The sequence below is a fragment of the Apteryx rowi genome, unplaced genomic scaffold (assembly GCF_003343035.1).
Source record: "Apteryx rowi isolate R43461 unplaced genomic scaffold, aptRow1 scaffold_133, whole genome shotgun sequence".
NCBI lineage: Eukaryota > Metazoa > Chordata > Aves > Apterygiformes > Apterygidae > Apteryx > Apteryx rowi.
Window position 1 is genome coordinate 1891348 of NW_020447564.1, and position 14966 is coordinate 1906313.

Genomic DNA, 14966 nt, shown 5'->3' on the forward strand with positions numbered 1-14966 from the left:
ACATCTGCAGTTGAAAGACTATACCTGGGAATGTTGTACTTAAAAGCTGGCCACCTGCAAGGATGGTTGTCACATTCAGAGACCTGGATGGACTGATTGCTTGAGCACAGGATGCCGTGTGGCGGGACCCTGCAAACGTGGGTAATGCCTCCATGGGCTGACATTTATAGCATACACCTGCATTTGAAACCCGATAGGAAAATGACGTCCTGTGCAGAAAATGGCATCCTGTGTGAGCAAGTGATATCTTTCAGGACAGCTGGGAGTTGCGCATTGCTGCAGGAGTCATGCATTGTGTGCTACTAATTCTTTGCTCCTTTGAGAAATCTAATATATTTGTGAGGTTTGTTTAGCACAGTATAAATAAAGTTTCTGATGACAAGGCTCGTGCCGGGCTGGCTTCACTCTACGAGTGATTTGAAAAGTCCTCGTGAGCAGGAAGCCACAGCTGGCAGTGACCCAGTCTACTTACAGCTGCTGACTTTCAAAAGGTTTTTTCCAACCCCCCCCCCCCAAGTGTTTGCTAATGTGCAACAAGTGTTTTTAGCCCAACACATTTCACAAACTTGGAAATGAAATTCGAGGAATAAATTTTCCTTTGACAACTGTCAGACGGTCTCAGTAGCTTTTTTTTTAATCGAATCTGTACCAGTTCTTCAGTGAGCTGGGAAGTGGTGGTTTGGGGCATTATCTCCTTTCCCAAGCCTCCTATTGCTTCCTTTGGAGTCAGGACAGTATAATCCTTCCCCCAGGGAACAGCAAACACATGAGTGAGTGCTCAGAGCCGTTTCTACAGCAAAGGTAACGGCACTATCATTCCTTTCAGCTGAAGGTGTACTTGAAATTTCAGGATTAGCAACAGAGATTTGGGTGTAAATGCCATCCGATTTATGTGGCTATCTTATAAATTCACCCACGTGCCAAATTCTTTATATAAATATCCTCTAATGCAAACCAGAATGTGCAGAGAGATGACCAAAACATTCCTCATGTACCTGGGGTCCTATGCTCATTAGTGCTAGTTTTTTAGACTTCTAATATCATGATTTTAGTGGATAAATCCAGGACGGAGGCATAAGGATCTAAAAGCTAACCAAATTCAAGAGCCTGCTGAACGTCAGGCAGCTTCCTCAGGTCTTTTATCAGAAGCTTTCTTACCCATTTTTCCCCAGTCAGTTACTTACCATTCCTCTTGAATTCCTGCCATTTTTCAATATGGGGAAGATGCTCTGCAACCTTAGTTTAAAAGCAAATCTCTGCCAATATCAAGGAGTCATCATGAAGTCAATGAACTCATATCAGCTGGACATCTCACAGCGGTTAAAATGACACTGCAGTGCTTGGTACTGAGAGAAAGGAAGATTATGATCACTGTCTGGGGCGTCTGTACTTCCCCTTACCACAGACGGGCTGCGTAGGAAACCAAAAGCTTTCCATCTCACCTGTCTCTGTGATGCAGGTATTTCAACACCTGCAGCTGGAGGCTGAGCCAAGTGCTCTGAGATCCCCAAACAGATGGATATATGCATTATTGTATATGTATTTGTCAAAACTGTATTCCTGATTTTTCACCTCTAATATATGTCTGTGTTTAGTATTAAACCAGAAATGCAAGTACTGAGACTAAGCATTTATGTAATAAAACAGTCATTGGTTTACCATCTTACACCTGGGTAATATTAACAAAGAAAAGCGTTTTTAAAGCCAGCAGTGTCCTTCTGCCTTTTGGTTAATGTTGTTCCTCCTCCTGCTCTCTCCCACAGAGCAGAAATTCRTARTCTGTGTCCTCAGTAATGGTATTTATCATCTGTTAGTCTAGGAATCTCTCCTTATCACAGACACATAAGAATAGGGCTGGAAATGCTTTCAGGAGTCCATCCCCTTGCCCCTGGTAGGATCTGCTATACCTCCACTGTTCTTRGCAGAGGTTTGTCTGTTCAGTTTGTAAAGGTCTTCAATGTCGGAAATTCCACAGCATCCCATAGGAAACCTGTCCAGTACGGTCTTTACCATTAGAAAGCCTTCCCTAATACCTAAGCGAAATTGTTGCTGTTTCAGCCTGTGAATTCATGTTCTCCACACTCTCACTGCAGAGAACAAATCAGTTCATTTCTGTTTGCAGCAATCTTTGCTGTATTTGCAGATCTTTGGCATTTATTCTTTTCCCTCTATTAACAAATCTGATCAGTTCAGTCTTTTCTCATGGATCCAGACCTTTGATTATTCTTGTACTATTTGAAATATTTCCTTCAGTCTTATGAATTTTTTACTCCAAGTGGAAATGGCACAAAATTCTTTTTTGGTAATGCTAGTTTGTTAGATACATTTAAGTTCAACTGAGGAAGCGGTGTGTTTGGTTGACCTTATTTCACGAGTCTTGAAAATTTTCCTTTATGGACTTGGTAAACTTAGTCAAGTTGTCATTCTGTTGATTTCTTAGGTTTTTATTTCACAGTGTTACTACACTAAGTGATCAAGTTTTTATTTTTGAAGGTTGAAGCTTCTAGATGTATCGATGATAACTTGCTCTGTTTTCCTTTTTGAGATAAATACTGTGTTTTCCTTTTAAATTGATATGACAGCAGATGATCAGCAAGGATGTAACAGAATAGATATGTAGAAATCATAGATACTGGGAAAAGTTTGTATCACTGTTTTGCCTGCTAGACCTTTAGTCCGGTAGTTTTCAAGCCTGTATTCTGCAGTTTTCAATGGGTTACCTGTAAGGTGTCTGTAAAAAGATGACTGAGAAAAGCAAGCTCATTGTCACTYGACTTAAATACGCTACACTGACATCTGCAGTTCCACTAGAAAGGGTTTTTTTGGGGGAAATGAGTATTGAAAAAGGGTTAAACCCACTCTTCCTGTTGCCCAGAGTCCCTCCCTTTTCTAAAGTAAATGAATGCTACCTCTATTCTGTCACTCTGTTCTAAGCCCCTTTCCTGCAGAAGCACTTCTCTTCACCCACAGGGTTTCAGTAGAAAAAAACATAATTTTAAATAGTTTGATTCTGGTCCATCATGGAGGATAGTTAATGCTACTTGAATTCTTTGACGTTCAGAAAGTACACACTCATGGTAACCTTTATTGTTATCTGTTTATTAAATGCGGTAGTAAGACCAAGAGTATTTTGTAAGGTAAAAACTTCACAGGAGCAAATGTTTTAGCTGTGATTATAAACCATTTTTTTCTGTATTTTTTGCTTTTCTTCAACTGGAAAATGTTTTAATGATAAGAATGTATTTTAAAATAGGACCGTGTGAACAACACTAATATGTCTGTGGAGTTGCACTTCTGTCATTTGCCAGACTATGCAGGCTGTAAATGACTCTCTGTCACTTTGAAAAGCTGCTTTTCTTAATCACAGGATAAAATAATTCACAAGGTCATAGAACGTTTGCAAATACTCACAGGTAACCATTCATGCAGAATGGCAGGTGAATAACGAATCATAAATAATTACAGAGTCTTTTCTTTGCCTTCAGTGAGTTTTGGATCAGGACATGGTAACTAGCTGGTAAATGAACAGTGAGCTAAAAATGTTTGCATAAACTATTTGTTTCATGGTCATGAATGCTTGAATACACTGGAAACTTTTATAGCCTCTTTGAAGATCATTTTATGCATATAAGGATAAATTATGTAGGTAAGTAATGTGAAACTAACAATTTGACAAGATTTAGTTTTTACTGCTCTAAAATGCAAGTGCGTAAATATCTTTATTATATGCAGTTGAAAAGTCTTGACTTATTTATCGTACAGTGTTTTAAGCACTGAGAACGCTTGGTGTGTCTTTATGCAGTATTATAAATCTCCCATAATAGGGGCTTGCTATGACACGAATAAAAGGCGGTGACATATCCAAGAAACTTTATAGAGTGCATTTATAAAGACCAAGTTTTCAGTTGACAGAAGTAATAGGAAATCTGTTTGGGTGGAGGAGACGCAGTGGGGTGTTTTTTTTTTTTTTTGGTCTCACTGTCAAGGCAGAATTGATGTCAAAGGTGAGAGTTGAGTAAAATTTAGGGATGTTCAAAAAATAGTTACATTTCTCCTAATTTAGTTATCTAATTTAGTTACAGCTAATGGTATTTTGGCAGTAGAACTTCTGAGGTAAGATCTTCCCAAAGCATGACAGCTTCCCACCTGACTTGCATTGGCACAGGTAAATTTTCAGCAAGTCAAGCGCTTTGCTGGATACAAGGGACTTTGTTCCTGTCGGTCTTGGCACGTTGGGAATTGGGAGGTGACTTGACTCTCACAGCAATATTTAAAAACACTGATTGCCATTTAGCAGTCAGTGTTTATTTGCAGACTCTGAAGAATTTTGTTACTCATTCAAATTTTATTATTCCAAATCCTGCTGTTGGCAAACTGGTGGCTTTCAATGGTAGTCAGTAATAGTTGCATGCTTGCTTAGAAGGGTATTTTCATAATTGTTTTTTCAGGAGAAGTAATGGAGTAAACAGATGGACCTGAAGAAAGTTGTCTGTAGAGAAATGTCAACAGTTTGTTTAGTCTGTAGGAAACTAATCTACAAATTGGAGCTGGAATTCATCAGTGATATTTTTGTGCAATTTTTAAAAGCATACATTCTCTGGCATGCAATAACATCTCTGGTATTCTTTGGGGAATTTTTTGTTTGTTTGATACTGCACCTATAACTCACTTCTAAATAGGTAATTTCAAAGACTACCATAAATTTTTGTCTGTTGATATTGCAGACCTGAAGAAAGATTGAACATGAAGTTTTATTGACTGTAGCTATAGCAATTTTAAAGATACTGGTTATGCTGGAAGCTTTTCTGACAGGTCTTATTCAAAATGGCCTGAATGTGTCCAAGACAGTGTGATCTATAGCTTTTAATCAGCTAATGGTTTGAATCTTGCAGTGAAACGTAACTGTATTCAATTGGGCTAGAACAGAAAGGATTTTGCAATTTTAAAAGCCTCAGAATAGGGTTAGTTTGTGAGAAAAGCAGCAAAATTGTTCCTGGTCAGTGAATGACAAAGCAATGTTATTATACGGAGTAAAAGGCTTTGATTAGATAAGCTTCGCAGAATCCTGCCCTTTGCTGTTGCCCTGTCTTAGGTCCTTAGGTCTCTCCTGGGCTTTGTTGTGGTCTGGCTGCAAGCAAGTAAGAGCGAGTGAGGCAGAGTGGAGAATTTTACCATAATTTAAGGAAGGACTTCCACTTCAAAACTTTGTAATTTGTCTTTTACCTCTGGGACTCTGAGTTCAAACAGGGAAAAAGGTTAATGTAGAGAAATATGTAGTAGTTGGCTTCTCCAGATTTCTTCCTGGTCAGTGCTGCAGTGTGTGCTGTTCAGTGCAGCATGTGATGTGCTGCCGGGATGGACTGGAGCAGTGTGTGTGTCCTGCGAGACAGCCTGGAGAGAAATACGTACAGGATGTGTGAAGTTCTGTACTGGAGCTTGCAAAGGTTTCCTCATCAGGATGTCGTCGTGTCTAAGAGCTCTTCGTGTTGATTAACAAGGCTCCACATTTCCATTTTTAGTTCTTCTGTGAACTGTTTCCTTTTGTCTTTTAGTCCAAACTTCCAAGACTGAAAAAATAAAAAAGAAATCAGACAGGTTGGTTCAGGTCTTGGGGAATAACAGTTGCGGAGGGATAGAAAGTAGGAGTTGTTCTGGTTAAAGCAGAGATCCAGTAAGAAGATGTAAAGTGGCCTGTAAATATGAGCTCATCGATGTTGTGTGTGTGGTGAAGGCCCTGAGCTCTGTGGCTGAGACACTCACCATGTATAGTCACAAGGTAAGGCAAGCCTTTTTTTTTTCCTTTTTTTCCTTTGAAAAATAACTATGGCCCTGACCTCAAGACTGGCCAGCACTACTCCAAGTGATACTCTGGGCATATGTCAYGTTGTTTGCAGCCACGCTTGCTCAGTTGTGGATTGAGCTGCCCTTACTAGTGCTGTGCCTGGAGGGTAAAACAGAATCTCTTCCTTTTGACTGGTCTCAGATTTCTTAAATGTTAAATGTACTATTCACGCCTGGCATTGCACAATGATACTATATTTTTGTAAAGAGTGAAACTTTTTTTATTTAAAGAGATTCAGAGTGGGGTGGGGTGGTGACTATTACAAGCACAGGCACCCAGAGATGTCTTGCACCCGCACGTCCCGTATAAATCAGCATGCGGGGCGTGAGGCTGGTGGTGCACACGGAAGCATCCCGATGGGCATCCCTGGCTGCAGGGAGCAAGGGGCMCATGTGCACCCCCTTCCCACCTGCCTCCAGGCTTTCTCGGTCTTTCTTCCTTTCTTTAGCGTCTCTCCTAACTTCTTTGTCCTCGCGTGCCCTTCCTCTCTTTTTCCTATCCCTTCCCTTCCCTTTCCTCTGCTTTTCCTAACGTTCCCCAGCTTCCCCTCTAGCCTCTGAGTACGCAGCTCATTGCTCTGAGCTGTCGTTTCAGACTTGCTCTAGTCTTAATGGCCATCCTCGTGATGAGCCCTGGGCCCCAAACGCAGCGACCGTGCCCCTAATACGCAGCCCTCAAGGAAACAGAAAGCCAAGGCCGTCAGAGATGTTAGTCTTTACGGGGACATGCAAAGCTAAATACTTCCCTTCTATAGGATTATTCAAAAGAGGCTGTGAGAAAGCATATGCTGCAGTGAGAAGCACTAACAAAATAAACGCAGAAGCCGAGCTCTTGGAGCACACGCAGACTGTGCCTTGCTCCAGCTTCTTGGGGCGATGAGAGCCATGTGTATGTTTAGCCATATATATGTTTAAGCAGATCGGTTTTGCCCGACAGGATTTTACTGTTTTGTTGTGAGGTGAAAACTCACTTCTAGATGGGAAAGGTGGTATCTCTTCTGAATTAAGCTGCAGTGCCRAGAGGTGTAATTGAAACACTAGCCCCCCTATTTCGGGCCCTGTCATTTGGGGCTAAGTGCGGGCAGTGCCCTGGCTGAAAGGTTGTTGGGCTTGGATGTGCGGCAGCCTGTCTGGAGGCGAGAGACCTRGAGTAAATCCTGGGGATGGCTGGTGCGGCTTGGCTGGCTGCTGCGGCAGGGATGGAGCCACTTTTCCACCCGTTCGCAGCCCTGGCCCGCACGCACGTCCTTTTTGGCAGGAGAATGAAAGTGAAGGGGATGGTGGCAGGGAGCTGCGGCTGCGTGATGGCTTCCTCTCCCCTTTCTGCTGCTACTCCRGTGCAGGTACCTTAAGCAGTTGTTTAAAGGGATTATTTTGCATGCTGTTACTACACAAGCTGGAACATGATTCAGCCCTTAATTAAAATGCCATGTTTAGGAGCTATCTGCATACAAGTAGTGCCGTTTTCCCACATGTACGAAGGCTTGTACTTTGGTTTTGCCATGAGACAGCTCAGGAAGACGGATTTTAACCTGTTGTGAAGAAACTTCTCCCTCTCAGAGTATCATCTGTGAGCAAAATTAATGTATGTGAGGACTGGTCCTGCTGGCACCAAAACTATTCTGAGTTACACTGGAAGTTGTTTTTGCAATGATGGGTGGATGAGGAAAAAAAAAGGAGAAATACAGTCCTGTTCCAAAGCGGGACAGGAATGATTCACAATCTACCTTTGTTATTACTGTGTCTTAGGATTTGCATTGCCCAGGAGCTATGTCATGCTAGCTTTTCTGCATGCAGAAACAAAGTGAAATAACTCTATCAAACAGCTTCAATTTAAATGGGAAGGGTAGGAATCTGGTGGATGGGAGGAAGGAGGTGATATTTCATTGCTTTGTGAACGTGTGACCCAGAACAAGAGAATGAGCCAGTGTCACAGAGAAAATCAGCAGCAGCTGAACCCTCTCCGCCTACTGCAAAACCAGCCTAAGAGAAGAGATAGTTGATGAAATTGTTCTCTGATTGTTAAAGAGAAAGAGAGCGCGTGAGAGATTATTTATTGAGAAATGAAAAAATTGTTCAATATCAAATTCTGTGGATGTTTTGAATATTGCTCGTTTTGAGCTTCCACAGGAATAAGTCTTTGGATAGGTCTGAGACTATGCTGTTTCTCAGTGTCGTTAGCTATCATTACGGATATCAAGCTTGATGTGGCGCAGGGTGTGGTAATTTGTTCAAGTCCCTTCTGCTGGGAGAATTTGTGTTCTTGGGCTGTTCTGGTGGTTAAATATGTGAGCGAAGGGTTTGGAACACGTTTCAATTTTGGTATATTGTTGCTTGTGATACCCAACTGTGCACTGGCAACTCCGTAGAGTTTGGTGGTGGCCCCGTTAGTGTGGCTGTGAGCGCTTTGGCACTTGTGCCGTATGACAGCACGGCACAGCTGTATGTCCAGATTTTGTCTGGCTCCACAGGGGTTTGTAAGGCCAATGTCCCTCCCTCCTCCACCTACTTCTCTGCCCTCTTAGATGCCTCTGTACAACTACTATGACAATTTTGGGCATTGCTGGTGCTCAGGGAAAAGGCTGGGGAGGCTGTGGCATCTCCTGAGGCCCTGGAAACCTCCCCAATGCCCGGTCCAAAGCCTAGACCAGGCTCTTCCTGGGGAAGCAGCAGTCTCGAGGGCACTTTCCTCCATGTGAGGTGACCCACAGGTCCATCCTGGCTTGGTTGGGGACTTTCTGCAAGACCTTGTCTGCAATGCTCGCTCCTGCCCGGCCCCATAGGGATGTTGTTGCTGGGTCATGTGCCTCCCTGGGCTGAGGCCTGTCTGGAAATCGTCCTGTGGGTTAAAAGTGCTGCACCATTTGGTACCAGCGAGCCTGTTAAAATAACCCATCGAGCAGCCTTTCTAGCTGCTGCATTTACACTGCGCCATGATACGATGAACACCTGCCCGGGGGACACAGCTGCTTCCCAGCAATTGGGCTGCGTCTCCTTGTTTTTAATTAGGAGCTTTCCCAAACCCTTCCTTGCCCGTTCCTCCCCAGCTCTTTGTATTTCCTGACTGGGAAGTAAATCTCCTGGTAAACGGGGAGTGGAGTCAGAGTGGAGTCCTGCTGAAAAGATGCATGGATGCAGCCCAACAGATATGCTTGCAGCCCTCTGACAGCAGGGGAAAAAAAACACTCGTCTGTCAGAAGGAGCAGCTGGGCAGATATCATCTGGTGGCTGCTGAGGCTCATGTGCGTGGGGGTGCAAGGAGGAGAGGAGCTGGGAGCTGCAGACCCCCGTGCATTGCAAGCCCTGGCTTCATAAGTAAGCCTGCCATGAGGTTCTTCAATTTTCTCTTAAAAACACTCTAAACGTGCCAAATGAGTAAATCTTAGCACTGGCTGAAGTCAGCACTGTGTACGGTAAGACCTTTCCCAAACATGAGATTAAAAAAAAAAAAAAAGTACCGCAARTACCAGAGCAGGCGCTGTGTGCTGGAGCTGCAGGTAGGTCTAATAGCGTGGTTTTTATGCAGCCTGTTTATCTTTCATCTTTATGCTACAGGCAGATTGACAATGAACTGTAATTCATGAAGTGTAGCAGTTCTTCCCTCGTTATACACTCCATCTATAAGAGATCACACTGACAATCAGATAAATCTTGAATATTTACAGTTTGTGCGAGAGGTTTGGTTTTTTTCCCCCCGATATGTGTATCAAAATGATTACTCCTTTATATAAAGCTTCCACAAGTGGAAATTTCTGTAGCCCCCAGTAGACCCTCTCCTCACTGGTCATGGGTGGCTTTGGCTGTCCTCCCGCAGCCCTCTCCAAGGGACGACATGCTGAGGAAAGGGCAGGATATCCATTGCCCTCTTCTGGAGCGCACCTGGCCAAGCGAGGTGAGCAGGGACGGGATTTCTGCCAGGGTGACGGAAGGGTAGGACTCTTCCTCACTGCACCCAAAACTCATTTAAGACCATGTTCTTTTCCTCATAAAGATCAATAAGGTAGCAGGATAGTTTCTGTATCTCTATTTTTTGAGTATAGGGATCTCGTGATTATCTATTAGTGGCTGTGTGTGTGTGTGTGTGTGTGTGTGTGTGTGTGTGTGGTTTGTAGACCATCTGCCAGCATGGCTGGTTTCATGAGTACAAGGACCAGTTTTTAGGCCAGGCAGGCTTTTTAAACTGTGGTTCAGGTCCTAAATAGATGTAGATGTGTGACTCCCATTGCCTGTAATGGGAACTTGGTGCCTAAGCTATCTCGGTGGAAGCTGACCTGCCACTCAGGGAGCTTGGGGAGGTCTCTGGGGAGTCTCAGAGGAGTATCCTGGCAGAGTTGGAGGGCAGGTTCCCATGAATAAGGCAAAGATTCAGGCTTTAGTAGATGTGGGTTCAGTTGGAGACTCATCCGAGACTCCCTGTGTGATCTTAGGCACAAATGTCAATATTCGTCCCATTTAACTTCAGCTTTGAAACGAAGCTTTGCAAGTAAAAACCTGGTTTCCCTGGGGCCCCTCATGGGCTCCACAGCAAGAACTGAGGACTTCAGGTCTGAATCCATCTCTGGAGGTGGCTACCTCTTCTCCTCAGTTGTAGTGGGGGTGCCTGGAAAATAAATACATTCTTTCAACCATCATACTGCAGAGGTAATAGGAATAGCAGCTTCTCACAAGAAGGGAGTTTTGAAGAATGATGGTTGGAAATGACATCTCTTTTCCTCAGAACGAGAGAGGTGTGTCTTCCAGGAAACCCTTGGGATATGTCAGAGCTGATAGCTTGGGATTTTGCCTTTGGGTGGGGTAGGGACCTGTGATGAATGTATTTTCCTTTCAGCCTGCCCTCCCAAGTGGTACGGGAAAAGTACGGAAGTATGAGTCTGACAGAGGAAGGAGGAGCAATTGTTTGAAGTACATTTAATCTTTCTTTAATTAGAAGACATGCTAAATTAAAAGGCCCAGGAGTGATCCCACAGATGTCATCTTACTGTGAGATAATAATTGGTGAGAGAATCTAATATTTTACTAAGCTTCGTATCTGCATTTGATAGCATTGTGATGCTTTTATGTACTTTGTTTAAATTGAGACAAACTTGACCCAAATAGAGAGCTCAAGCTTTGCTTTCCATCTTCTTTCAGGATTGGCATTGAACAGGTTTACTTAAACAATAATAGTAAAAATCTAACGTCTATAATCTCAGAAAAAAATAGCAGATAGCTTTAGAATCCTTTGAAGGACAAATCTCTTTCTTATGGCAAGTGTGGAGCCAGATGATTAGTTTTCACATCAACACCTGCAGGTAAATTTCCATGAGGATAAATCTGAGCTGTAAAAGACAGGACACTGCTTACACAGAATGCCCAGCCTGTTGCTTTGAAAATACAGAGCATTAGGCAGAGGAGATGCCGTGACTGTTTGCAATGGCAGGGAGGAAAATCTTCTGTCTTGTTTTCCTGGTATGTCAAGAAGTTTTTATCAATATCTTCCAGGGTGTTTTAGAAAATTCAGCAACCGCTTTGGGGGTCGCAGGCTGTTTGTTAATACAGGCTTGCAATAATTGTCATGTGTTAGACAAAAAAAACTTTAGCCATACTAGGTAACAGGAAGGCAAAATAATAGTGCGTGTCTTTTTTTTATACTTTATAAATAAATTCTGGTTTTTGCTTTTTACATTTTTTTTCCTTTGTGAGCAGGGCCGTGAATTTTATATCAAATGTATAGTATATTTGTATACACTTGTGTCAGCATCAGTGGGATAACTTTTGCAACTATGGAAAATATAAGGCAAAAAAGCCCTGGTCTGTTCCTGAGTCGCTCATTGCATTTCTCAGCATTTCTGAAAATTGGGCCACATTCACCATGGCCCCAAACTCAAGGCTGACCACAGATGTGCTCTGGAAGCGCCAGCCCGTGTGCCCAGCCTGTGCCATGGCAGCACACGTGGACCTCTCTCCGTTTCGGGTGATTTGGGGCAAAACCCATTTCTGCAGCACCCCATGCGTGTACTCCACGTCCCTCCTTGTGCCTCGCTGTGGGCCCTCAGGAGCCGTCCCCCGGAGCCACCTCGAGTTTTGGAGCACCTCGTGGGATGTGACATTTGGGTGGAGGCAGAGCGCACGGGGTCCGTGCATAGGGAGTCGTCTGTCATACACAAGATCYGAGTCACTGATTTTTTTTTTAAGGGTGGTAAAGAGCTTGGGCTTTCCTTTCAGTTACAAGGAAACATGAGCTCATGCTGTATGAGACTTCAGTGTTGGCTGGGCTGTCCCTTAAGAAAGAAATTCTTCCTGTGCAAAAAGAGATTCTCTTTAAATGCCCTTACAGAAAATAGGAGAAACACTTCCACTTCTGCGAAGGGAGGAAAGCGAGAGTGGAACAGACAGTGTTTGCAGCTCAGAATTACTCAAAGGGCTGGACATGTTATAATTGGTGATGATATCAGCCTGAATATTCTGGAGAAAACGTATTTGTAGCGCATTGGAGCCAGTGCAAGAAGGATCTTGTAGATTTTAGTAGACCTTTGGATTTTGACTTTAAATCATTTTTTTTTTATTATCACCTGAACCTGAGGGACAGGATTAGAACAAATAAAAGTACTCATGAAAATTTTATTGATGTAGACATAGTTAAAAGGAAATAAAGACTGTCCTTTTCAAACCTGCATTTCAAGGCAGTAACACAGTCTACCTAGTGCTTTTATGACTTAAACCAATTTTATACTAATGTTTACATCAACTGTGATGGAATTATTCCCAGTTTACACTGCTAAGTGAGAGAAAAATCAATCTTGACATATTGATCTCAAAATACACTAATTATTTGYTGTACCGAGCTGGATGCCTGGGTAGGCGAAGAGAGGCTTTCCTTGCATTGCAAGGCTTGTGCAGCTCTCTTCCTGTTCAGCGCTCTGTGTTTTGGTTTCGAGCTCGTGTGGTTTAACTGTTCAAACAGTCAGCAAAATTTTCCTGCCCTTCCAGATAAGATATTAAAGGGTCTTTATTCTTTACGTGGCGGAGGAAAGGCAGGCTCCACTTTCAGAGGCACTAGCATCCATAGTGCGCACGCAACATCCCGAAAGGACGAAGGGGAGTCTGGGACGTGCTGTCGTCCAAAATTTTGCAACTCCCTTTTGTCGTGCGCTGGCCGCAGTTGAGCAGGAGGGTGCGGATGCCACCAGGCTCGAGCGGGACTGAAGGGCAGGGTCCGTGGTCCTTGCGCCCAGGCGGCAGGCAAGCATCCTGCCCTCGCCGGGCCAGCTCTGATGCCGTGTTGGGGCAGTTCAAAGTGGTCCGGGAAAGCTTGGAGCTCGCCAGTGCCTGGGCAGCGTGTCTGAGATGCAGCGCTGGTCCAGCTGGCATCCATGTGTCCCCCACCTTCCTCCCGTTCTCGGCACTGACCCAGGGTTTCTCGAGCTCCTTGGGCCGATGAATGGCGTCGCTCCGCTTCCAAAGCAGCATCCGCAGCTAGAGCGGGTGCTTCTCCCAAATCCCCGCAGCACGCGTGTAGCATTGACCGCTGCAGCAGGACAGGGGACTCGGTCRTGGATTTATATAGGCTATTGTAGCCCTCGAGGAGCTGGTCTAGCTCCCACTATGGAAAGATGTGGAGGGCTGTGACTTAAAAATGTATTTTTTTGCCAGAGAGAATACCTGACAGATTTATTTATTTATTTTTAGAGTTACACTGAAACTTGCTTAAGTATGAAGTGTAACTAGAGGTTGTAAACAGTGTTCAATAAATAGTTAATCCTTTTCTCACATGTCTGCTTTTACGCATGTGACAGTTGCAGAACGGTTCTTTCTCTCCCTGCGCTCAAGGGTTTTTGGGCTGGCTCAGACATAGGGTTAGATAAAAGTAAAAAGAAATCCAGACGTTAATTCAGTAAGGCGTCCGCATGTAAGCATGTGCTTACCCTCAACAACAATAATAGTACTGTGCTTAAAGTAATGGTTTGATTTTGCAAAGTTGAAAGAAGGTTACAGGAGAAATGCCTGGTCATATGCTTCAAGTTCAGTGCTCCGTTTTTCAGCTTGTGTGTCCCACAACTGTGCACAGGGTAGTACATGTTGAGGTAATAGTTCTGAGGAACAGAGCAAAACTATTCACACAAATGAATGGCAGCATTTTTTTAAACGCCTTTGAGCAAAACTGTTATCACTGCCTATATGGCCTTTCGAACAAGGACTGTATTCACCTTGCGTCTCCGGCCACAGCTGGTCTCATATCTGGGAGGTATGCGCTTGCTTTAATTTCTAACATAAGGAAGTCCTTTCTTGACGGTAGCTGAGAAAGAAAACCGCAGTAGCTTCCCCTTCTTTTAGTGCACTCTGCCCAAAACCTGCTTTCAAGAAGTGCTTATTCTTGCCTTAGAAACAAGAATACTGAAAAACTTGTAATACGTGTCCATGATACTAAATCTGCGTTCTTTGAATAGATACTCAAGTACAAAAGCATGATGTTAGATAATTTTGAAAGTTGTCCTAATACAACAATCAGTAGTCCTAATATTAAGGAAATTGGATATCCAAATAGTGTTGAATGGCTGATAATAGTAATATAAAGAAGACATGTCAATAAGCAAACTGTTCTCTAAAATGCCTCATTAAAATATTGTTAATTCTGCTACTTTGGGTGTACTGACCTGCAATTTCTACTGCTTTGTTTCATTCTTAATCTTGCTGTATCATTTTAAAGCATTCTTTACCTAAGAACTTCAGTGATCATAGCTTTTTCTCTTATGCTCTTCTTCGGGAGTTTTCAGATTTTGACATGTTTAGCGAGCAGGCTATTGGCCTTTTTTCATCAGCAGTGCTAAGGAAAGGAGCTAATGGATAAATTCATCTGTTTGGTACATAGGGCAGACGGTGAGACAGCAGATGTGGGCAAACACCGTTTATCTGACTTTTGACTAGAGCACTGACTCTGTCAATTTTATTCTGAAGGTCTTTCAGCATTTGGTAGTCAGTGAAAAGGCTAGTATTAAATTATATAAAAATGACAACTCCTTTTCCAGTCATCCATGCAAATCTATTGATTGTTTTTATAAGTTTTGTGCAAATGTCAACATTACAAATTGATGGTGCTTGGGTTGTTTGTGACTGATAATGATTGATGTGTTTTGGCACATAATATT

The 14966-nt window shown here is 43.1% G+C and overlaps 1 protein-coding gene across 1 annotated transcript in view; it reads left to right on the plus strand.

The window, feature by feature from the left end:
• Positions 1-10808: 10808 nt before the first annotated feature.
• LOC112961533 (ankyrin repeat and BTB/POZ domain-containing protein BTBD11-like) overlaps positions 10809-14966 on the plus strand; it is a 79005-nt gene continuing 74847 nt past the window's right edge. Inside the window, exon 1 of the mRNA XM_026056834.1 lies at positions 10809-10836. Within this exon, the coding sequence (XP_025912619.1) occupies positions 10809-10836 (28 nt within the window). The remainder of the gene's footprint in view (positions 10837-14966) is intronic.